Source organism: Monopterus albus, unplaced genomic scaffold (assembly GCF_001952655.1).
Source record: "Monopterus albus unplaced genomic scaffold, M_albus_1.0 scaffold6.1, whole genome shotgun sequence".
Taxonomy (NCBI): domain Eukaryota; kingdom Metazoa; phylum Chordata; class Actinopteri; order Synbranchiformes; family Synbranchidae; genus Monopterus; species Monopterus albus.
In genome coordinates this window covers 5,057,525-5,081,914 of record NW_018127886.1, presented here as the reverse complement: position 1 = coordinate 5,081,914, position 24,390 = coordinate 5,057,525, and the positions used below count along the sequence as shown (strand labels likewise).

General features: G+C 39.6%; 1 protein-coding gene across 1 annotated transcript in view; it reads right to left on the bottom strand.

The window, feature by feature from the left end:
- Positions 1 to 2,959: 2,959 nt before the first annotated feature.
- Positions 2,960 to 24,390, bottom strand: part of chl1a (cell adhesion molecule L1-like a) — a 51,743-nt gene continuing 30,312 nt past the window's right edge. The window contains exons 17-28 of the mRNA XM_020615577.1: positions 23,340 to 23,537; positions 22,709 to 22,779; positions 22,374 to 22,596; positions 21,288 to 21,403; positions 19,257 to 19,461; positions 18,486 to 18,608; positions 16,676 to 16,858; positions 10,228 to 10,341; positions 9,746 to 9,901; positions 9,273 to 9,404; positions 7,972 to 8,044; positions 2,960 to 4,051 (exon numbers count right to left, since the gene is read on the bottom strand). Of these exons, the coding sequence (XP_020471233.1) occupies positions 3,838 to 4,051; positions 7,972 to 8,044; positions 9,273 to 9,404; positions 9,746 to 9,901; positions 10,228 to 10,341; positions 16,676 to 16,858; positions 18,486 to 18,608; positions 19,257 to 19,461; positions 21,288 to 21,403; positions 22,374 to 22,596; positions 22,709 to 22,779; positions 23,340 to 23,537 (1,808 nt within the window). The 3' untranslated portion in view covers positions 2,960 to 3,837. The remainder of the gene's footprint in view (positions 4,052 to 7,971; positions 8,045 to 9,272; positions 9,405 to 9,745; positions 9,902 to 10,227; positions 10,342 to 16,675; positions 16,859 to 18,485; positions 18,609 to 19,256; positions 19,462 to 21,287; positions 21,404 to 22,373; positions 22,597 to 22,708; positions 22,780 to 23,339; positions 23,538 to 24,390) is intronic.

The following is a 24,390-nucleotide window of genomic DNA, read 5'->3' as shown; positions in this document are numbered from 1 at the left end:
ACAATACACATACCTGAGTCATTTCACATTATCATTCAGCAAGCTCCATTTTGCTTATGCATACATTGTCATTATTTGAACATCAGCCATTGTACGTATCCTTTTCACCATCTGCAATCCCTACAACTGACTTTGAGGTGGCATGGTACAACTGAACATCACAGTGTCCACTTGGTCCTGTGCAGATGTCTCAACCAAAGCGACCCCCTGTTCTCCGACATCGCCAGTCTGATTTTATAATCATATTAGCGATGTGTGTCTCATTAGTTTCTGCCATGAGTGTCCCTGCCTCCTCCTGCTCTACTCACCCTCTTTTATGCACACTTTTTCTCCATTAATTCAGGGGACATTACAATGAATTGCATTCATTTCCTGGAGACTTGCTCTAACCTTTAGAAGCTACTTACATAACCCAAGCCTGATCTTACACCAAGTCATCACTCTGAAATGTCTAAAATGTAATTACTTATGTTTTGAGGACCAGCTTTTTGATGCTGTAAGAAATTCTGTAAGTCCCCTCAACGTGACTGTGTAAACAGATTGATGTCCCCACAACATGAGCAATATAAGGCCGCACACACACAATTTCTGGCTGGTATCGGAGTGTGTTTGGGCGTGCATCTAAAGCAGTTTTCCAGGGAAATAATAGCACTCTAAAAGGATTCTCTGTATGCAGAATCACCCCTTTCCATTTGCATTCTAGTGAGACAAATTAAATTTTAGCAGAAGGTGGGTATAGTTGAAATAGGGGAGGAGGATGGCTGAGACCTAAATTAGATGAGAGTTCTTCCTGGTGTTACTGTGACAATTTTATTTTGATATTGATGCATTTAGATTTATTTTACGGTCTTTTTTTTAATGAAAGTGGAATCAACAGAAGCAACAGTTTAGGACATTTTAGTAAACTGTGAAAAAAACAAAATGCATTTTTGGCTTTTTCAGTAATCTTTTGAATGCACGGGTGGGCCTTTGTCTTGTGAGTCTGCTTTGGACTTCAATAAAAATTAAAACCCAGGTCTTTATCACACATCCACTTCAAAAACGCAGACAAACACTGAAGAAGAATATGGAAAATAAAATAATCATTCTGTGCCAAAGTCATGAACCGTCTTTCTGAGCTCTTTTCTTTTCACCTGTAAGGTTGCTGAAGCAGGTTTCAATAAAGAGACATGCAGACAAACAACCTTTAATACTCAACACCCCTTTTCTCCCCCCGCCCTTAACCCCTTTTTCTGATAAAGGGCTCACAGCTTGTCCTGAGAGCTTTTGTTTGTGTTGATCTCAATAGGACCGACTGGCTGTTTGTCCCTTTAAAAAAAGCATGAGCTGTGATGTTGCTTTAACTCCTGATACTAATGCTTCTGCCAAATCCTTTAACTGCAAAAAGCTGCCAAAGAAAAGATCTTCCTTAAGCACATCTCTGGAAACACCTGCCACAGTTCCCCTCTCAGGGGTGTTCATTATTGATGAGATCTTCATAGCCATCATACTGCCTTCTTGGGTAGTTGCAGTATAAGTTCAATATCTGGCATCCTAGAAAAACAAATTCTTTAGTGCATGCTGTTGTTTTTTGCACAGTGCCTGTCCTTGTCGTGTTTTCAGCTGGTTTAAAGTTGATACAGCGCTGAGTGGTTATAACGCATGACTACTGAGCTGAAATTACTGCATGTGTGAGCACGCTATCAATTTCCTCCCACTAGGCAATTTCCAGGGCACTTAGCCTAAATATCAGCTCCAATCAAATCGACTGGAGTGATCAGTTTCGAGCTAGGATCTATGATTTTGTGTGCAGCATCTACCAGCACCAGGCAACAAACAAGGCCATTCCATTTAACTTGAATTAATGTTAACATTCTGACCTGCGCTCGCTCTAAAAGAGGACTATTATGAATTTTGAAAGGGTCACCTGCATGTCTGCAGAATAGATTTAGTGAAGCAAAAAAGCTTCTTGTGTGACACTCGCAGCAGCTTTGACTGGAGTAATCTTTTGTTGTTGTTTAGAGGGTTTAACTTTCCACAGAAAAAGCAATTTTAAAACGGATGAGGGCGTAATCCCTGACAATACAGGGATTATCTCTTTAAATGACCTTTATCTGTGAAGCATGGAGTGCTTTTCAACTCCACTACCCAAGGTCTGGTTTGATTACAGCTAGAATGCCTATTTATAACCAGCAGGATATAGACAGACAGACTATAGAGCTACACGGAGGCTGTGCATTCAAAACAGAAGAAGGGTCTCTAGAGATATGCAAGAAGTCCAGTGGCAGATGTGGGAGGATTTGGACAGGGAGAAGCTAAAAGGTCAAATATATTCTAACAACACCTTGACCTTAATAAATGCTCAGCTTGCGAGTCAAGATATTCTGCAGAGTTACAGTATGTGCATCGTTAAATGCATGATGAATTTAAAATGTGGATTTCAGGAGTGGCTTATTTTTGTTTTATTTTGGAATTTTTGGATAAATAAAAATTGTGGTAAGAAAGGAAAAATGATTAAATGGCTCAAAAACAATCAGAGGGGTAGTTGGGCTGTATCATTTAAAGAGGCTCCCTCCAAACAATGGATGAGTCAATCATTTTCCTTAGCTGAGATTTTGTATTGTGCATGTGAGGATTCACTGACGATACAAGAAAAACTATTTCACTTTCACCTTTAACGATACTGATCTTAATACGGTATGTTTTATCTGTGTGCTTAGGTTGTGAACAAAATTTTCAGTTGAATTTTAGAAATAGTTAAGCACCAAAGGAGGACTTGTTAAATAATAAAGTAATGACATTCCAGTTCAGTGGAAGGACATCACTTGAAAATCAGCTTTTAAATAACAGAAAATGGGCAGCAAAATACATTATACTAAGAAACATTCAAGGGGTTTTCCATTTAGATTTTCAAGATAAAAATAGCCCAGAGATGTAGTCATTCATCCAGTATTATCCACCAGCATCAAGGCACATGATTAAAAAAAACAAATGAGTACGGCATATTGCTTTACTCTGAAATCTCCCTCTTCAGTAGAGGGGAAGCTCTAAGGTCAAAGCTTTATTCACTAGTTACAGTTTTGACAAGTTCTTTAAATAAATGCACTGATGATTCCACTAATACAATGCAGAAATACACTTTATCCTTCTGGCTAAACAACTGATTTATCCCTGCTGTAAATCCCACCCCACACTATAAGGGCATGACTGAGGGAACTATATATTTTGTTCTTGAGTTCATTGTGTTAAAAAGCAATAAAAAAGTTCATAAAACATGTTTGATATAAAAGGACATTTTCATAGTTTAAAAATACAGCTTTCACATATTTGGATATTAACAACATCAAAAATGTTAAATACAGATCAACAGACTGAAGCACTTGTGACTAGGTACTGATAATCATGAGAGTGATTCTGTTTTCAATAAATAGGACATCCTGCACAGTTCTGTGTTTATCATTTTTTTTCATTTACTGTGTAAAAAAAAACATGTGGTGACACTCAGTATTTTTTACTGTTGTTACAGAGCAATATCAGTGTAAACCGCTGAAGATTATAGCTGTTAGGTAGAAAAAACAATGTCACTAATGTCACTAATGTCACTGCAATCATGAAACACTCAAATGATACAGTCCTCAAGACTCAGATGTTTTCACACTGATATGTATAGTGAGTGTATTTTTTCCTGTTTGGTCCCTTAGCAAAATGTTCACCTGCTGTAAAAACATCTGCGCATTTGAATCATTTTTATTCCCTCATATTTGGCTATTGAAGCTACACTAACCACCAGGGAAGCTGAATTTAAAAAAAAGGATCTTGAAAGGATTTGAAATAGACCATTTCAACTGGAGCCTGGCGTTATGCAGAGACCGGGCTTAGTCCACTGGGTTCACTAACAGAGCCTCGATGCTTGCATCCAGAATATTCACCAATAAATGAACCGTCCTCGCTGAATTCTCCTCCACCATCAGTGTAGTCAACCAGGCTGTCTCTGCTTACGGTGTCCCCCACTGTGTCATCTCCATTCATGGAACACAAGCTACTGCCCTTCAGTGGCTTCTCCTCGCTGTCACTACCATCAACAACAGAGAAAGATGATCAGAGTCAGTGGTGCAGTGCATAAACACATTGTATAGCAGATCAGGCAGATGTTTGCAAGTAACATATATGGCTCTAAGAGGCTTTTTTTGACATACAAGCACACAAATACCAGCATACAGAGCATGTACAGTACATAAGACTATTAAGTGCTTGGCTGCACTGACAGACACACGCACTCGCAATCACAAAGCAAGTTTTTTTGGTTCCAACACATAAGTACGGATGGTAGGCAGAGTGGATGCAGCAGCTGCACAGCAGGAACGGGAGCACAAGGGAGGCAGAGAGGGTTTGCTACAATCATTTCACTAATTGCTAATTGCCAAGGCTTCAGGACCAAAGGCAATTTCAAATCTCTTTAGAGCCAGTGATGGAAATTGCCAGAGTGTAGTGAGAAACAAGAGGGGTGGGAGGTGTATGCGTATATGGGTGGGTGGGGGGGCTCAAGGCTGAGAAGCAAGGGGAAGGGGTGGACCAAACAGCCTGTCATCCCTGGTAGGCCCAAGGGGCCCCACACGCAGGCCGAGGAGATCAGATGCCAATTTAAAGCTGGGCAACTGGCCAACTTACAGGTGTTTCACTACAAGACGTGTGGCCACCTCAAAACACTGAGGATATTTTTCCTCCCTGTCCTCTTTTCCAATTCCATACACCAAACCGTGTTTGGTAACACCCCTCTCCCCCCTTTGGTTTGGTATTCATAACACACAGCGTCTGTGTTCAGAGACGATGCTCAGGTGGCTGGTATATGATAACGCCATTTGAAGCATACTCTGGTTGACACCTTGAGCAGCATTTTAGCACAGAGACGTGGTTCAAGCTAAGATTACAAATCAAGTCTCCTACAGAGGGATTTTTAATAACCAATCTTATCTATCCTGTTTCATGAGGCTGTTTACCATGCAAGTCACATAGAGTCCGCATTCTAGCTCTTATCAAACCTTCTTTCTCTGACAACTCTAAAGCGCTGAAGATAAGTGGCTGTTATCTAAGAGCAGTAGAATGCCACAGCCACAGCAGCCCGCCCACAGTGACTTTGAATACAGTGATAAAATGGGGCCAAGTGCTTCTGAGCCTCAGTTCATTTGAGACCTTGGTCATATCAAGCTCGGTCTCAGCTGTTGCTGTGAAACCACACAAACAGGTGAGAGATGGAGCTACACCACCGGACAGAAGGTAATTAAATTTGCCATTATGCTACTGACCCATGCTGACTTGGTTTTGGGGCAGAATAAACTTCAGGTGCTAGGTAGAATTTCCCCCCTTTGAATCTGAAGTTGTATTTATTTTAGTTTACAAGTGTCTGAAAGAAAACTTTCCCATATCTGCTGCCATCTCTGGAACTGCACATAAAGATATGAGAAGAGGTAAAAACAAACAAAAAAGTGTTGGCTTAACAGCCTACTCCAGCTTTTCACACCTGCTGTTCTTGCAGTGGACGGAGGGACAAAGCAACAGAGGACTCCAAAGGGAAATCATATGAAGTATAATTACCACTTGTCAGCTCCCAGGACACGTGGGATGCCAGGGGCTGGTCTATTGCCTTCAGAGATTCAAAGGGCACGAGAGAGCCCTGAATCCAGCTCTAAAGCCAGTAAAACAACATCATACTAAGTCGGAGGGCACTCTGGGGGAGCAGCAGTCAGAACAGCCTCATGAAACAGACCCATGACTGGAATTCTAAAGAGATAGCTGCAGTAAACATCTACACCAACTCACAAACTTGGATTAACCAATGGCTCCAAAGTAAACTTAAGAAAATCAATAACACAATATTGTTTTCTGAAAATATCTGTATATATATAACAACATGACAAATTATATGGTAAGTTGTTATGTTATAGAACTGACAAAATTCTTCACACATGCAGAGAATACAGCAATAAGAATCTGGTTAGTTTTTCATTACAATTTGTTTAGTATGATTAATCTAGACAACAAAATTATGTAGAACAATAACACAAAATAATAGTGTCATATGATGTGATTTCACTGGAAGTCAGTGTATGACAGTGTTAAATTATCATCCAAACCTTTCTAAGCCCTATATCAGTGTTTAAACCTCAAAGAAATAGCAATAACAATAACTAAAGTGTGTCTGAAAGGAACCTCTGCATCTGTACAGCAATCATTTTTAAAACCGCTGATTGACAACCCCATCAACCCACACAAAAATAGTTTTTTGAGCTAAGCGACGGGAAAAAAAAGTACAGTACATTACATATTTAAGCTATATAATCTACTAATGAGGTGGGCTATATGCACTTGACATTACATTTTTCCTTTTTAACAGAATTAGCTTTTGGAAGAATCACAGGAAAGCAGTTGGCAGCAACCACACACTCGTGAGTAATCACATTCTGAATAATATGACAACGAGCAGAATCAAAACTGACAAAAGAGGCTATTTTAGGTGATTTCTGTTGCGTGTGCAGACACAAACAAACCACTGTCACACAGTTGCTGCAGTGCTGTCAAGCAAAATAGGATTCAGTCAATTTCCCTAAATTGTCAATGTAGTAGCTAAACAATGCCAACAATGGAAATTCAACAGCAATTATAAAGCACAACAGCTGTGTGTTTTGGGCATAAATGCCTAGTCTCTCTACCCATGCTTAGTCTATGCCTGTTTCAGTGAATATATGATGTTTTCCAGTGATTACTGTACATCTACAATCAATTTGTATGTCTGTAGTAGAGGCCTCTGTTAAAAATATTCCACAGAATACACCTTAATTCATAATGTGAACCAGCATTTTTCAGTAAATCAACATCTGTCAAGTACCCTACAACAACACTAAAAGATCCAGTAAGCTCCAGTATCCTCAAAGACATTTTTCTACAGTACATCAGATGTATCTACACCATAAGCCCATCTAAGAGCTTAAATGCATAACAAAAATGTTTTGGTTGCAAAGTACAGTTACTACCACCTTTATTTTTGCTTCAGTGAAGACTACATGAATGTCGAAATCAAGAACAAGCTTCCTTGTGTGTTTGGCCATTACCCTGATTTGCATAATATTAACATACTTGCCTGAATATTATATGATTAGCTTAAACATGTATGCAGTTGCATATTTTAAACATCAGAAATTCTACACCACATACTGTATTAAATCAAAAAGAGCAAATCATTCCAAGTTTGTGACTAAGTGACTGAAACAAGCTACAAAAACAAATGTAGGCCTGGCTGTGCTTTCTGCATTAATGGGGGTATTTCATATTCCACTTTGATGAAACAGACATGTTCCTGAATGAGGACTATCACTGTATTACATTTTTTTTTACCAACAATTCTTAACAAGCTTTGGTACGGCAGTGAAGCTCAGGTTTTTGACCTATACATGCTGTAGGTCAGCTATTATTATATTACACAGAGGTCAAGCACAAACTGATTTTGAGGCAAATGTAATTTTAGATTCAATAGGAGACGAAACAAGTAATGTACAAGCACGAACGCATGCTGATGCACCACCAGCAACACACAAAATAACTTGCTGATCCCTAGAGGAACAAACACTGTGAACCCACACATGCACACAATAAGAATCTAAGAACTAGGTAAAAACACATTCTGCAATTCCAGCTAAAGGGAAACAAAGCTTAAGGTGAATATCACCTGCTACTCTTAACCGCTGTGTGGTTACCTAGCCCATTAAATGACGAGAGCACTGGCCTTTAGGCTGATCCTGGTAAAGCTCATGAATGCAAGGTTTGCTTTTGGGAGAGAAAAACATTACTGTGACACATGAGAAATTACTTTTTCACCCAGGAAATAGTCAACATATAGTTCTTACAGTTATTTTGAAACAATGCACTTAATTTCAAAGTGGTTAAAAGATGTCACTTCCTCAACACAGCTTTCTTTTGCAGAACAGGATTATAGCTCACCTGTATTCACAGAAGGTGTCATCATTCATTCCTTGTGACTCCAGATCGGGGTGGAGGTCCTCCTTCTCTTTCACTGCAGGAGGGCAAGACAAATATTTCAGCACAATTGTTAAAGAGCAGCACTTAGACGTAGTTACATATACCATGTACTGTTGGAGCACAATTATTGTATTTGTAGTACTTCACATTCAGATAACAAAACACTCCTCCTGTCTTTAACATTTTCCAAAGGGAAATAAACAGTATTATCTGCATTTTAATCAACCTCCTATCAGACAGTGCTTGGAAACTAGAGCAAAGCCAACACTGACCATTTATGCTTAGCAGGTGTACAACAATAAATGATCTGAACTTCTTCACCTGAGTGCACACAGGAGTTGAAATTCAAAAGTCATACCCAAAAGGCTTTTGAGAACAACTAAATATGACTGTGTAAACTTTGTATCAAGTTTGTACACTGAAAGCCTCTCTTCTGAGTGTCTGCACAAAGTGCTACACATCAGCTCTCTGTATAAATATCCTTTAAAATATACCAGGTGCTTTTCAAGACAGACAGAAGGGTTTCACGAAAAGAGCTGGATGGGCAAAGGGGAAGCTAAAGGAGTTGATGAAATATTCAGCGTTTCATGTCAAAGGCTACTGAAGACAAAGATGTGTAGTTTTGTGGAGAAGAAGAGAAAAAATATTAAGAAGAAAGAATCAGTGTGAGGAGACACTTTGCAGGTAGGTGCCACTAAGAGTGAATTTGGCTCTGATACAAGAGAGTAAGAACCAGGAAGGTCTGCACAGGTGAGGGGCGAGGAGCAGTGGAACAAAAACAGTGGACTCTTACTAATGCTGCTTGGCAAAGTGTGTAATCAAAGGTACCAAGCAGAACTAATGTGACCACACAAGCCATTTCAGATGCAGTAAAACTACACTAGCTGCAAGTTTCTAATGGACACTCCATTTAGGGTCAATGGTGTTGGGCTTGGCAAGCTCAGGTGTCCAACATGTGAGCAACACTGCATTTCCAAACAGGGTCGTGGTCATGATGCGGATCCATTGCACATTTTCATACATTCAGGAAGTTAACCAAAACAACACTGAGTCCAATCAAAGCCTCATCCTGAAAAATCGATAAAGATAATTAAATATCACCAAATCAGACTGACACCTTGCACATGTAATGTACATTTCAGAAGCTTAATTTTGGTTCCCTTCCTGAAGCAAAACAACAAAGATGTCCCAGCCCTGGTCAATTACTAACTGACCTTTTTCCATGGAGAACATGTCTTGTCGCTGGAGCGGCGGCGGCATACCTGCATACTTGCCACCTTTATTTCTCCGCACAAAGCAGGCCATGAGTCCAACAAGGGTGAGGAGTGCCACGGCACACATGGTCCCAATGAACCATCCCTGGGTTGAAAAGTTGCTCTGCCGACCTCCCACACCTAAGAACAAAAATAACAAAGAGACACAGAGCTCCAGGATCAACTTAACACACAGATCTATTTGAGTATGTCGCCTCAAGCTCCCCTCATACAATTTTATCTTTGACTCAGAACGGATGTTTAAGAGGATGTTTTCCCATGGCATTTAAGTCCTACTCTCTTCAGCTGGAATATTGTATCTTCTGAAATTATATATGATACAAAATAAAAAAAAAAACAATGCACAGAAATGTAAAGAAAATAAACATTCTCCACAGTCAGTATCAACTTGTCAGTTGTTATGACAGGTTAGAACACAACCACTAAACTCTACTGACTGCAACACCTTTCTCTCCTCTCACCTTTGACTCGAGTCTGGATAATATCCTCAAAAATGCTAGCATTATCAAGCAGCCTCTTGGCCATGAGGCGTACGGTGTACACTGTCCCGGGTTCTAGCCCATCAATAATGTGGAAACTTTGAGAAGAGTTTACAGCCTCTGAAAGTCGCCAGTTACATCACCTGCACAGCCAAGCACAAGAAGTGCACAAGTAGCAAGTCTGTATTAGCATTCATGCTATCAAAAAAGGAGGTGGGATAAGCAGTTACTATATTCTTAATTTATTATTATTATATCTATTATTTTGTACTTGTGCTATACATAACTTTAAATAAATCTTAATACATTGAGGAAATGAAAATGACGGAAGTAGCCATGCAGACATTAGACTTACAGTATATTGCCAGATGTTTATATAAAACCTTCCCAGTTGCACCTAAACATAATGCCACTAAAAACTCCTAGCAATCTTTAGGAAGGCAGGGACAGGAAAAGTAGCTTACGGTTATTCATATAAGCCACATAAAGCTGTGAGTCCCGTTGCTCTTCTCTGGCAGTCCAGCTGATTTTGGCAAAGGTATCACTCACATATGAGCTTATGTTCAACGGGGCTGGAACTGATAGAGAGAAGAAATAGGGGGAGGAAATCGAGATGAAAAGAAAACACAGGCAGGACCAAGAAGAGGAGGAAAATAAGGCAGGAAAAGTGGATTAGCAGAGGCAAATGGGATCTCCCTGCAGCTTGAGAACAGTGCAGCTGGCAGAAACCCTTCAAGATGACAGTTCAAAAGGCAATGGTGGGCCCCAGACTCAACTGAGAGGAGATGGAATTTGCCTCATAATGGGTAGATACTGTATAGAGATTGTATGTAGGCAAAACACCTAGTCTTCACCCTCTCTTAAGCAAAACTGGTATTTCCTTCAGGTAGATCACAGGAATACCATTGGCTGTGCATGTGTGAGCTGCATACCTAAAAGAAGATGAGTAAAATTGTCTGGGACAGAGCTTGGAAAGGAGAGCGAGCAGTTGTGGCCTGAAATGAAAGAGGCCTCAGATGTTAGATTCCTGCTATAATGCTGTCAGAACTAATACTCTATACTGTGCAACAAGCAAGCTTTATAGACTACATGCAGGCGGGATTGTTAGAGCAGCTGGGACAACTGGATTAATGGTAGCAACTGTGCAAGTATAGTGCGACTGATAGTAAACACAGTGTAGCAAGGATTGTTCTCTTCACATAGAAATGTTTTGTTATTTCCTGAACTGGCATTCAGGAATGACCCAAACTACTTTTTCGCCGCTATAGAGGACAAACCTTTGCTGAGGCTAGGGCCAGCTACCCGCTGCACCAACACACCTACAACCTTGTCTAGAGTACCACTACTTATATGTTAACAAGTTGCAGCGTCTGCAAGCGGAGATAATACGGCTCTGAACAGGGGCTACAGCTGGAGTTGAGGACAAATCTTCAGAAGTATAACAAGAAAATGAAATATAGCAGAGGATTATAGATATACGGAAAGCCAGCTTTACAGTATATAGAACAGGTATAATCATGCACATATTCACAGATTTGTCAGGATGTGTGACTGCACACGCACGTGTATATCCACATACAAATATGCGGGTGGTGTATTCTCATAAACAAGCATATGCATGAGGATACCTGGATGAGCTATTGTTGTTTAATAACATCTAAATTCCAAAGTCTGGAGATTACTTATTCCAAAATACGCCTTATTTAATGCTATTAAAAGTGATGCTATGGATTTGATGACTGGTGCAGAAAAAAAGATTGTATACCTCTTCCACCCAGTTACATATTACAAACTAATGCTAACAAGAATGTGAACAAATTGCAGATTATACTTTCTGAATGTGCACATTAACATTTCTTCACAGTGATCATTTGAAAAATAAATGCATTACATGCTTAGGTTTTGCAAGACAGCAGAATTTCTGAGGACAATGTAGGTTTTGAGCAATGTTCTTAAAAATGTTTTTTTCCCACAATATGTCACATTACAACACAAAAGGGAGTCATTGCCGCCTTGGCCGGTGTGCAGTGGTAATGAGACTAAAATTCTGTGAGTTATCTCTTTTGCTAGTTTTACTTTGCATTTCATCATTTTTTATTGTGGTGAATTATGGATTCTAGTTTCCCTAGCAAGAAGTGGACAGAGCTCTCTTTTGACTGGTTATATTTATGCATGTGACGGGACTTAACTGCTGCATCTATAATGAAAAACATGTCGTGTACAGAACCCATTTTAGACAGGAGGGTTGTATTTCATGGAGTTCATGATATGATGTTGAGCACTGGGCAGTTCCTTCACTACACACAGCTGCTTTATCTGTTCCACTGTCAGCAGCAGCTTTCGTTACAGATAAAATTAAATATGTTTTTAAACGCTTATTAACTTCCAAATTTGTAGGCATATGGTGCTTTAAATAAGGAGAAGCAACATGTGCCAAGTATTTGTTGTTAAAATGCAGGGTAGCCATTCAGTGCAACTCATCAGCTGATAAGCTATGCTCTCCACTGACCTCCTTAATCAACAACTCCATTTCATTATGTAGGTTTTGGTCTGATAAAGTGTGTAAGTAATTTTGTTACATTGTTATTTCACAAGAATTGATTTTTAACCATTGGTAGAAATGTGTCATTAGCTGTGTCATGCACTTCCTTTAATTTGCATGGTTTGCCTATATTAGTTCTTGCATTGTGCAGTGTGAACATAAGGATAAGGATAATTGGATTATTGGCCAAGTATGTTACACACAAGGAATTTGTTTCCGGTACAGAACCGGGGCAGCCATCTGCGGCGCCAACTCAGCCAATGGCTCTAACCATCGGGGGCAACTGGGGGTTCAGTGTCTTACCCAAGGACACTTTGACATGTGGACTGCAGGCACCAAAATTCGAACATTATGCATCCCTACCTGAACTTGCATTAAAAACCATTAACACTGCTGTAGAGAGAAAGAGTCCGTTCTGCACCAATTACTGAATCCTGAGCTGACTGGTGCTAACATGGCGCCAGCCCTTGATTATTCTAGTTCTAAATACACTTTATCAAACATTAAGTTCAAGCTTTTTAGCAAACTTGTCAGCGATAACTTGGTATTCAAATGCTAAGTGAAGGAGCAAATAATTTAATCTCTGGAGGAGCTGGGTATTTTTTGTGTGACTTTAGAGGTATATGCTCCTTTGTGCTTTTTGTCTAGTTTGCAACCCAATTTATGTCTGCTGCATTGCTATCTCATGAGACCTGATGGAGAAAAACAGATACTGTTCCCTGTCTGCCACACTCCTCTGCTACAGTGTGGCTGTTAGCTGCTCTCTCTGTGTTTCTGCTCCACTTTCTCACAGATGTATCACCCCATCGCTTCTGTTTTCTCTCTCTCTTTCACTTACAGCCACTCTGTGTTACAATCCTTTCAAACAGTTTACGTGTATACACACACACACACACATCTGCTGATACCTCTGTCAGTTTCATTCTGATAGGTCAGTCTGTAATTTTTAAGCCAGACAACTATTTATCCTAACTAAATGGGAATAGGCATTAAAATCTCATTCAGTCACAAAGGTGAAATCTAAAAGGATGCTCCAAAGCCTGTTCTTATTGACTGACATGCATTCATTTTTATATTGTCACTCTATCACTCCCCATTAATGTCTTTAATTCATGGTGCCCCTGTGACATGCTGCTGGCACTCATAAATCTACTCTGCTGCATGGTGACCAACATGCCCTTAGGACAGCACTCGGTACCATTTTATCTCCTGACCGATCCTCTACTCAACCATATTTACAAACAATGCATCTAATGGCTCTCATGCTGGACATCCACCTCCAACATACAGAGCCTCTCAGAAGAAATATAAAAGAAAGGAATGAGTAACTTAAAACATCCAAAGGCCGTGGAGAGACATTTTATCATGTATTCAGTTTTTGCCTCCCAAGTAATGAAGAGTTTTTCAGAAACTTAACTGTCATGAAATTCTACAATGTAAGTCCTGATTGCATAGGACATCCTAAGAGTCTTATAAGCACCATCATTTCCCTTGCTTTTCCTTGAGTCTTAGTCCCGCCCACTTAAGATGTGAGGAAAACATGTGAAGAAAGGACTCGAGGAAACATGTTATTAACGACATGAGGTCCTTTCCTCGGACCCTTGATCCTATCAGTTGGTGATTGGATGCTCCTCCAGGACCATCCTCAGTCATTGCTCCTCGGGCCTCAGAGTCTTTATAAGAGACTTGGACTGTCCTACATCCTCAGTCGACCAGAACGACGTCTGGGTCAACTGAGGATGTAGGAACAATCTCATAAGAGACAAGAGATGTACACAGAATCTGCATGGCTTTACTATAAACTATGCCATTTGAATTATTGAAATGATACAATCACAGATTTTAACGTTTTAGCTTAAATCAAATTATATAACTAAGGACTTGCATGTTATGGCTCAAACAACATAGCTGATGGAGTAAACTATTGTTTTATACCATTCAGTCAGCCAGGATGACACGGAAGACTTGCAACTGCTAATATTTTTTCAAAACAAATTATCTGTGTCGAGATTGAACATCTTCCTCTTTCAAATACCATCCTGGGTCTTGTCTCATGGATTTATCAGCTCATTAATTCACTCAGTGAGACCAGCTCTGTGGCTAAAATGGACAACACCTTGAGCAACAAGCTGATGAACACCCAAGGTCATTATAATGTTGTGTGACAGAACATCACTGTGATTTATCAGCTCTATTTGAATGAGAGTTCATGTAAAGTCACTGAAAGGAATTGTCAAAGCTGGTCAACAAGTCTATTTCTCTGAACTAGGCAGAAAAACAGAGGAGGCTCAAGAGGATTCTCCTCTCTGATGGAACAGCTGTTAAAACCTGCCCAATTGCTGACATCCATAATCTAGCCTCAACATCAAAAAGGGAGGAGTTTGCAAATGATTTCAAAAATCCAATATAGTTGCCACCAAGTTGGTAGTGAAAGATGGCAACTGCTGTATTCACTCTCTCTCAGGTTGGCAATGACTGACTGTGTTGTCCTATCAAGCCTCATATACTGAAAAGGTTATTTTTATATTAAGAGCTTTCTGAAATAAAATATTGTGGAGAACTTCCAGTCAGACTCTAGGACAAACCAACGCATCTGGATATACAGTAAATGGATCCAAATGCTACAATGGACAACTGATGACAACACTGACTTACATCATTGGGAGGAAATCTTTGCATCTCGTCAGTAACTGATAGTGTCCAGGAAGTAAGTATTTTGTTGTAGCAATGAGCACATGATTTGACCTCAGGCTCAATCTTCTCACTTCACATGCTTCATTAAAGTGATGTATACAGACTAAATAGTATCTCATTTCACAGCCGTGCTGACGATAATTATCCATTTCGCTAAAGCGAAATGAACAAAATGCCTTGACCTCACTCCATCTTTCTCCAGTCTAAACCTGGATGAACACATTTGGTTCCCAGATCAGACCACATGTTATACTTGTCTTTGAATCCAAACTGCACTTTAAATGGCATCTCAGAGTGATCAAAATAGCACTCCTTCTTATCATGGATGTAAATCCCCACCACAATGTTTGAGGGTATACTAATAGCATTTTGAGCTCTGCTCATTTGAGAGTGTGCAGGTACATAACTATAAGCTTGTTTCTGAGTTTGCGCTCTTAGATTTCTCCACTGGATTTTGTATGAAAGCCTGTCAACACCAAAAGTTTTGAAAGTGCACAAAACATGTTTAGAGAGTTATTCAGCTTGCAAATCAGAATTTATGAGCATGCAGGCATGGGTTTGTAATTGAAGAATCACAGTTGAGAGTGGGGCAGGATCCTGCTTCTTGCTCAAGTCCATGTGCTATGCTAATGACTGTCCTCCCTCGCTCTAAGATCTGATTCTGCTCTTACAAATCCATGCCTGCGTACTATCAAATTCTGATTTGCAAACTGAAAAGCACTTGAACTTTTGTGCACCTTCAAACTTTTTGCCACTGATGTAGTTTCTCATAAAAACCTAATGGAGAAATCAGAGCGCAGAAAAATTAGTACACACATTGCCATGATTAGCTCTCAAATCTCATTCTGCGCTTAGACCTCTGTGCCTGTGCACTCTCAAATGTTGAGTTCCAAACTTGGTAGTGGTTGAAATGTGGGTTGTTAACCCTCAAATGGTTTGGCACAGATGTACTTCCATAGAAATGCTCATTTTTAAATGTAAAAAAGCATTCAAAAGGTTATTAGGAGGTTATCTCAGTGATCAATTTACCTGTTTCAGTGACTTCCTTCCTTTACTAGTATCTTATCCTATAACTAAAACTTGTTTTGTTGTGCGTACGCCATTGTTGAATAACTGATATTACTTTGTGCTCAACCGTTTTCTTGTTTATGTTCTAATTTTCTCTCCTCAGTGGTTTAAGTTGTATTTGTGTGAAGGGCAAAATAGAGTTTATTTTCAGTCAAGAACAACAACAATTCTGACAAGTCAAAATCCAGAGAGGCACAAATATGTAACAGAGAACTGATGGTAAAATATCCTGACTTTTATACAGTGTACACCAGGTTCCAAAACCTAGATCTTACAATTCCCTCCACTCAGTGAGGTGTTTGGTTTTAATCATCCATGCCTTGAATACATACACTTTTCTAAAACTCCATGGCTGAAGTCTCTAACACCAGCTTTACGTAACATAGTTTCCAAGCAAAGGCAATCCTGATGATATCATTGGGGTTTATTTGATCGGATTTGGCAAACTGTAAAGATACAGGTACTGCTTGTATATATAAAAATTGTTTAATATATAAATCATTAGCATAAATATTTCCATGTTGTATGAATTAACACATTGCATCTCTTTTGGGTAGCAATTTTTTTTAGACACTACCGCCACAGGAACACTGGTTTTATCTACTCACGTCCTTGAGTGATGGTGTAGCTCTCCTGGGCTAACTGAGGTCCACAACCTGCTCGAGTGCAGCCACTGATGAGGAAGCGGTAGAGGCTGCCTTCCTCTAAGTCTTGCAGCTGCTGCTGGGTGGTGTCAGCCCCAGTGATGTTTATCTCCTGGGAGTCAACCACCTCCAGAGTGGTCTCATTAACTACAGACAAAGAGAAAGATGTCAGGTCAGTTCATGCAACATGAATAAGTCCTCAATGGACAGATGCTAAAAAAATGATCAAGGTTTGCCCATGTTGCATGTTAATGCACCACAACTATAATGAGGGTCAGTGGTTGAGGGAGGGGGACGATGAAGACATCATGCTAGTTCATGCAGAAAGTGAAAGTAGCAGATACAAGTCGTGACAGGTGAGCTAAAGAGGAATACATTAGGAAGAAAGGCAAGAGAAGATGAAAGGAGGCAATAGAGAGCTCAAGAGGAGGTGGGTGAGGACAAGTTGCAAAAGATGGAAAAAAAGAGGTGGAGAGATGGAGGAAGAAAAGCAGGAGGCGGAGTAAATTATGAGGGGAAAACTTTGAAAGCCAACAGTGTAAAAAAAAAAAAAAAATAAGAACAGGTAGGAAAAGCAGAATAAAGACGAGGAGGCAAATCAGCAATCACAAGTAGCATGACATATCATTAAATGTGCATTATAGATCAAAGTAAAAAGCAACACACTTCTCCTGAAACACCCTCGGTGATGTCATTATTATGCCAATACTGACATGTAGGTAAGAGCTGAATAGTCTGCTGTGCACCTCTAAACACTGATGTTTGTTTAATGCATGGAACACATGCATATTTTATGTTCTTGAATACCAGCAGATTATTCAGTGACTAATTACATGGTAGTTTCATGCCTCGTGTGAATGTGCAGACTGTGGATACAGTACAACATGTGATATATTTTATTCATACAATTAACAGAAAAAACTAATTCTGAAAAATGCTTGAGTAACATGGTGAATCAATACAACAACAACAAAAAAACACTCATAACACTCACAGACTGCAATATATATGTGGGAATATCTGTATATAGTCTGACATCTGATATGGGAAAAAGCATAAAGGAAAGGGAGATAGAGAGCTAGCCAGACTCCGTGGGTGCTGGTGGAGGCGGCAAAGGGCTGTCTTTGCCTTCACATTTTACACAAAAGACTTCAGAAATGTCAGCCAACGAGAATGTAGGCTTTGAAAATGGAGAGAGCGTAATGAAAGCCCCACACTCACTTGTTCACTTTAACTGTATAAAGGGTGCTTTTTTCCCTAAAGGAAATGATTCTGGGTGATAAATGCCAAAGAAATTTGTAGAATAGGCACAGACAGTACTGACTTAAATGATCCTTTTGGTGAAGAACCTGCAGCCCAAAAGGACAAGTTAAGAAACACTGCGGAAACTGTCAACTACAGTCCAAAGAAGTCTGCACAACTGGGTTGCCATTAGGGAATGTTTAATGTTGAACAGTACCACCTAGTGTCCACTGTGATAACACAAGAACAGAGGAAAGGGAATAAGAGCAGATTAGTGTGTGTAACATTTTTTTTTAGATTTTACAATCTGTATACTCAAATGTTTACACTCCTCCCATCTGACCTGCTCTTTTTCCAACTCTCCTCCACTGATGCTGCACCTAAAGTCTTGCTTACACACCACCCACAATGTCTCACACCACAGACAAAGCACTGTGCTACAGCTAAGAAAAATCTATTAATGAAAAACCTTATAAGCCTGAGAGTCGACACCGTCAGTGAGTAATCAATCAAAAACATTGTGTGTACATACTGAGGTGGTACTGCAGGAGATAGCCAGTGAGAATGCCATTTGCCTCCAGCGGTGGTCCCCATACCAGCAAAATGGAGTCTTTCTGGGCATTGGAGGCAGTCAGTACAGGCACTTGTCCAGGAACTATGTATGAAACAGACAGTGATGTTATGCATCTACTATACAGACATGTTTCTCAAGCAGCATGCAGTTTACTTGGATGTGGTTAAGCACACAGTGCTAGTTTATATAAGTATTAAAATTATTTTACAATAACCTAAAAACAGGTCTGAATTACATCCAAAAAAGATCCTCATGTCAAGTGGCTTTGTGCTCATATTTTTATGTGCAATCAACCTTTTGCAGGCTTTGTTTCCCCCTTTCTATTTGTTACTTGTTCAATGTTATTCTGAGATTTAATTTGAATGCAGAGAATTGCAAGATAATTCACACAAGAAATGCGATTCATACCTTCTACACTTCTGAATTGATTCACAAATCCTAAAAATACATTTAAAATGTTGACAAAAAAGGCTGAACTCAACTGTGAGGTCAGGCTCTCTGTTTTTCACACAAACACTGTTCTACACTGATACAGACAATGTTTACAACACATCATAAAGCTCTGCTTTTTCCTTCCTTTCTGTTAGTCTAACAATGACTCCTAATCAGAACCAGTTAGCTTAACTGTCTTATATTTCATTTACAGCTCACTGGTCAATGAACAAGAATCAGTGGTTTGACACACAGTACAACACAAAATATAGTGCTGTGTCATTCCCAACACCTCACCTCCCTCTGGGGTGTTGAAGGTGACCGGGTCACTGCTGGGCCCATTGCCCTTGTTGTTGAAAACGCTGACAGTGAGTCTGTACTCTGACAAAGGTTTGAGGCCATGTACAATGGCATGACTCCTCTTCCCACGGAATGATAGGGACTGCCGCTCATTTAAACTCTTGTTGGGATTCAGCAGACTCCACTTCCTCAACAAGTGAACCTGTTAGAGGGAAGTAATGGAAGATGGTGAGGAGCAAGTCTGAACAGACTACAGGGAGAGCATACCGACAGACTAGTGAACCAATATGTTGAGAAGCAGCAATTACTGTAATGCCTAGTTTCACCTGTGAATGAGGCAGATATCTTCAACCAGACATCAAATGTTAACTGTGAATCTGAAATGTAGTTTGGTTTTTTTCCCCCAAAGTGATGAGTTGTTACATCACACAATCACCTTGTCAGTCTGATAATCACTGTGCTGACTACAACATTCTTTTAATGGCAAAATCTATATAGTTGGCAGTGTGAAGTTCAGGGACAATGCGCCAAAAGGTGAAGCCAGTCCACACTGGCAGTGGGCAAGAGGCGGGTTACACCTTGAACAGGTCACCAGTCTATAACCTAGAGACAGACAACTCTTCACTCTCATTCACACCTACAGGCAATTTAGAGTCACCAGTCACTGCATGACTTTGGACAGTGGGAGGAAGCCTGAGGAATACTCATCTTCTTGCTGTGAAGCGACAGTGCTAACAGCTGCAGCACTGTGACACCCCCTTATCAGATACAAATTTGCTAAACTAACATATACTGTAACTTTGTTTTTAGAAAACTGAGTTTTATGTTATTACAAGAAATGTGTCACTCATAGCGTCCGGCTCAGCCTAGACAGACCATCAGTGTTTTATAGCCACACTACTATGGAATCTTTGCTCTAAACACATTTATATCATGCCTTGGGTTTGGGTGATCTAATTGATTGAGGCTAGTGTATTTGGGTGCAGTACCTGTTTTAGTTTTGTTTAATTTAGTGATAATTTGTTACTATCTCCTTTAATAGTTATTCTAAGCTGCCTCACGAACAGAAAATATAAGTATCATCAGCAAACAAAACCAGTTTCAAGACATGTGATACATTTACATAAGCCATATATATGCAAAATAAATAATTTAGTACCCAACACCGACCCTGGGGTTCACCATAAGCAATGTTGAAGCATAGTCACTCAACTTCACACTCAACTTCACAAACTCTTGCCTACTACTTAAATAACTTTTCACCCAATTTAAAAATATTCACCTAATTCGATACCTTTCCAGTTTATTGATTAGAATATAACTAATAGTGTCAAAAGCTTTTTTAAGATGAATGAATACCCCAACTGCATAGATTTTTTATAATCTATTGAGTTTGTAATTTTCTCAACTGGTTCAGGTATTGCCAGTGATGTTGAGCTGTTTATGCTGCAACCACAGGCTGCTTGAGTGCAAGTAATTTGTGTTTATCTGTGAATCTGTCTTTCATTGAGGTGTTTTTCTAGAATTTTTGAGAAGTGTGGAAGCAAGAGACAGGTCTATAGTTTGTGAAGTGGTGTTTGTTACCAGTTTTGTACAGAGGAATGATCTTTACTATTTTCATTTTGTTTGGAATGATAAGTTAGATGTATGTTAATGGTTATATTCTTAGACCCATTAACATATTACATTCTTTATAAATGAAAGTTAACTCTCCTACTTTCTAACCAATAGTGCCACCTGCAGCTAATTATGTTTTTGCACTAGTATTGTTGTGTAAATGGCAGGTAAGATTTGTACCAGTACTTATACATTGGGCCTAGTTATCAAGTTATTATATGGTAGCTGCTACATGTTATTACACTATTTAATGGTATAACTGCCTCTTTGTGTCTCTCATCATCACTTAATTGGTCAACTGTAAAATACTGTGAAGTGCTTCAAAGCCACTGCTGTTTCATTTAGTTCTTCTGTTGCCAATAAAGTCTTCAGTTACACAATGTAGTCTGAGAAAAACACTTCAAAACCTACATTGTGGCCTCCCAGATGACCTCTCAGTGTGGCAAGTGGAACTGGCGCCCAGCTAACTCTCAGAACAGTGCTGTTTATCACCTCCACTGCTACATCCTGTGGTGCTGTGGTAGGAACTGAAGAACACACAGAGAAAGGTCAAGAAGTGCAAACAACAGGCCACCTTCACAAAGTTTTGTTAACACTACCAAAAAGAAAGAAAATTAACACACGACAATGTTTGAAGATACGCTAAGTAAAACAAAATAACATTGTACAGAAGCAGCCTAAAAGCACGGTAAGAGGGCTTATTTTATGGACAGAAAAGATCATACTTTTGGTTTAGGCTGAGTAGAATTGATCTGTTGCTGGTTATGGTAGTAAATAAACACTGAAGCTGGCAGATTAGCAAAAAGTGCACAGACACACACAGCTGGGCATCAGACAAAATGGCTTAATTAGAAATGTTTCTTTCAACAGGGAATATACAACACCAAACAGGAAATAAAAATGCTCTAAATAGTATCTGCACTACATGTTACTATACTGGTAGTGGGAAAGGACAAGCAGAGCAGACACTAGAGAGGGGAGGCAGCCACCGTGCCTCAGTAGACCTGCAGCACAAAGTGTGTCGTGATCTGTCAAATCTCCCACAGCGTCTGAGACAGAAGTGGAAATTTGACATCCTTCTGCTCTACAAAGGTTATCTGCCACCTGCTGGATTTAAAAAAGGTTTTTTTTTCTTTTTCAGATGGGAGGAAAAGTCACTACTGCACACCTGCATGGGGGTTAAAATGATGGGCAAAAGGAAAATAGTAGAGAGCCTAACCTGACACATTTTCTCGCAGACAATGCCAAAAGATAACTGAAGACAGGGAAAGATACAGTAACACAGCAAGTTCACAATAAGCCACAAGCAAAGCAACAACTATATGTGCTAGCTTCACGGTGTATTTAAATGCATCAGCAGAAGTTATCTGACAGAAATGCAGAGGTACCGATACTTTTGGCCATGACTGTACATATGTATCATTGACTAAAATTATGATTATATTGCAGTAACAATAACACATACAGAATAGAGAAAGTATTATGTTTACAACTTACCATCCTCTCCAGAATAACCTGTGACAACTTTAGGCTCTGGTCCCCAACCAAGGCTGTTCCTGCTATGAATTTTGATCTCATAGGGGACAAAGGTGGATGTGTTTCTCACAACAAAGGAGTGTCTTTTAATCACGTACTCCTGCCAGAGATCCTCCACCCCCAGTCTTCGGTAGCTCACCTTGTACTCAAGGCCTGGGCCATTGTGCTCAATAGGCAAAAGAGGCTACAACAGGACAATGCACTGATGAATTATAAATCATTAAAAATGCTTTTAGACTATAATGGTTTCTAGTGTGCAGTGTGCATGGGGATGCTTTTAATAAAGTCTCTCTTACCTCCCAGCTGATGTCCATTTGATGAGGAAGAGGCCCTTGAATTTTGATATTCTCTGGGTTCCTATCAGGAGCTTTGGAGAAGTGCACAATTATTAGAAATGAAAACAGTCTGTGTTAATCATACTATTTTAACTGTAGTCTGTTAATGAAGCACAAAGTCAGCTGTAGAGTTTGTAACAACCATTCATATTTGGTCTGGCGTACACTGTGGATGATATAACCTGGCTTTCCTTCATGGAGTAATTAGTCCAAAATTTGGTTCCCATTCATGTATGTGTGGGACAGGGGAAAAACAAATTTGCTTCTGATCATGAATAAACCTGCTTCAATCACTTTGTGCAGAGTTCAATAAGATTGAACTTTGAGCAGTGAAATCGTGAGGTTCTCCAATATCCAGCTGGTTTGAGAGAGGAACAGTGATTAACCTCTTATTCAGGAAATTGTTTGTGTATTGATTGATTATATTCTTGATTTATCACTGCACATCACAATAATATAAGCAGTAGAGAAGAAGAGATCCAGTGTGGCTGTAATGAATATGACTGAGTGAAATGTTTATAAAGCAGTGTATGCTTTCACAATACAAAGATAACCACTGCTGAAATTTTTAATTAAAGAGAGTAAATCTTACCAGCAGGAGGTGTTTTGTGTCTCTGAGTGGGCTCACTAGGGGGTCCAGGTCCAACAGCATTAACAGCATACACTCTGAACTGGTAGTTAAGATGTCCGTGTAGTGCCAGTTCGGCTGTTGCCTGGTTACCAGGCACTTTGTGTAGCTCCTTCCACCTACCGGGCTCCCATTGGTTCTCCTCAAACTCCACTATAAATTCTATGAAGGAGACAGGAGGCATCCACATTCACTCATCACCATACGAATGACAATCACAACTACTGAAAAGGCATGCTTTGCACTGGTCTATACAGTATTAGTTTCACTTTCAGTCATTATCTAGCGTGCAACACTTTCTTTAGATCAATAAAGGAATAGCTCAACATTTTAATAACTATACTTAGTTGCTTTCTTTGTGAGATTTAGATGAGAAAATCAAAGCTGCTGTCATGTCTGTGAGGTAAGTGCAAGGCTGGAGCCGAGAGGCAGTTAGCTTAGCTTAAAGATAGGTTTTAGAAGAGGGTATGCTGTAACTACCTTATCTTCGCAACTGTACAGATTAAACAAAAAATGTTATTTAGACAACCTAGTGCACAGACATGAGTGGTATTAATCTACTTATCCAACTCTAAAAAATGTTTACAGCTTTGAACTACAGGTTCCCCAGTTTTACCTTCAGTAGCCTAAAATGCACCTATCTTGCACTTATCTATAGTCACTTTCTCTCACTTTATGTAAATGTAGAATTCTGTGTAAAATGGATGCACTTTGCGGTAATCTCTTAATGAAAATTATGACTTTTTTTAAATTAGTACACACTATACCTTTACATATGTTGAAAATTATTTTGATCCATAAGTATCCAACAGCACCAGATGGATCATTTATCATGTAGGGAACAATAAATGAGAAAACCAGGGAGTGATGAGACAGCTATAACTTCTAATCACTTCAACAGCCAATTAAATGCATAAAGATTTCTACACACATTCTCCTGGTTCCGAGACAAACTGAGAGCTCCACAGATATCATTAGACAAGAGCTCGCCTTGCAACCAACGTCTTTTGCTCCA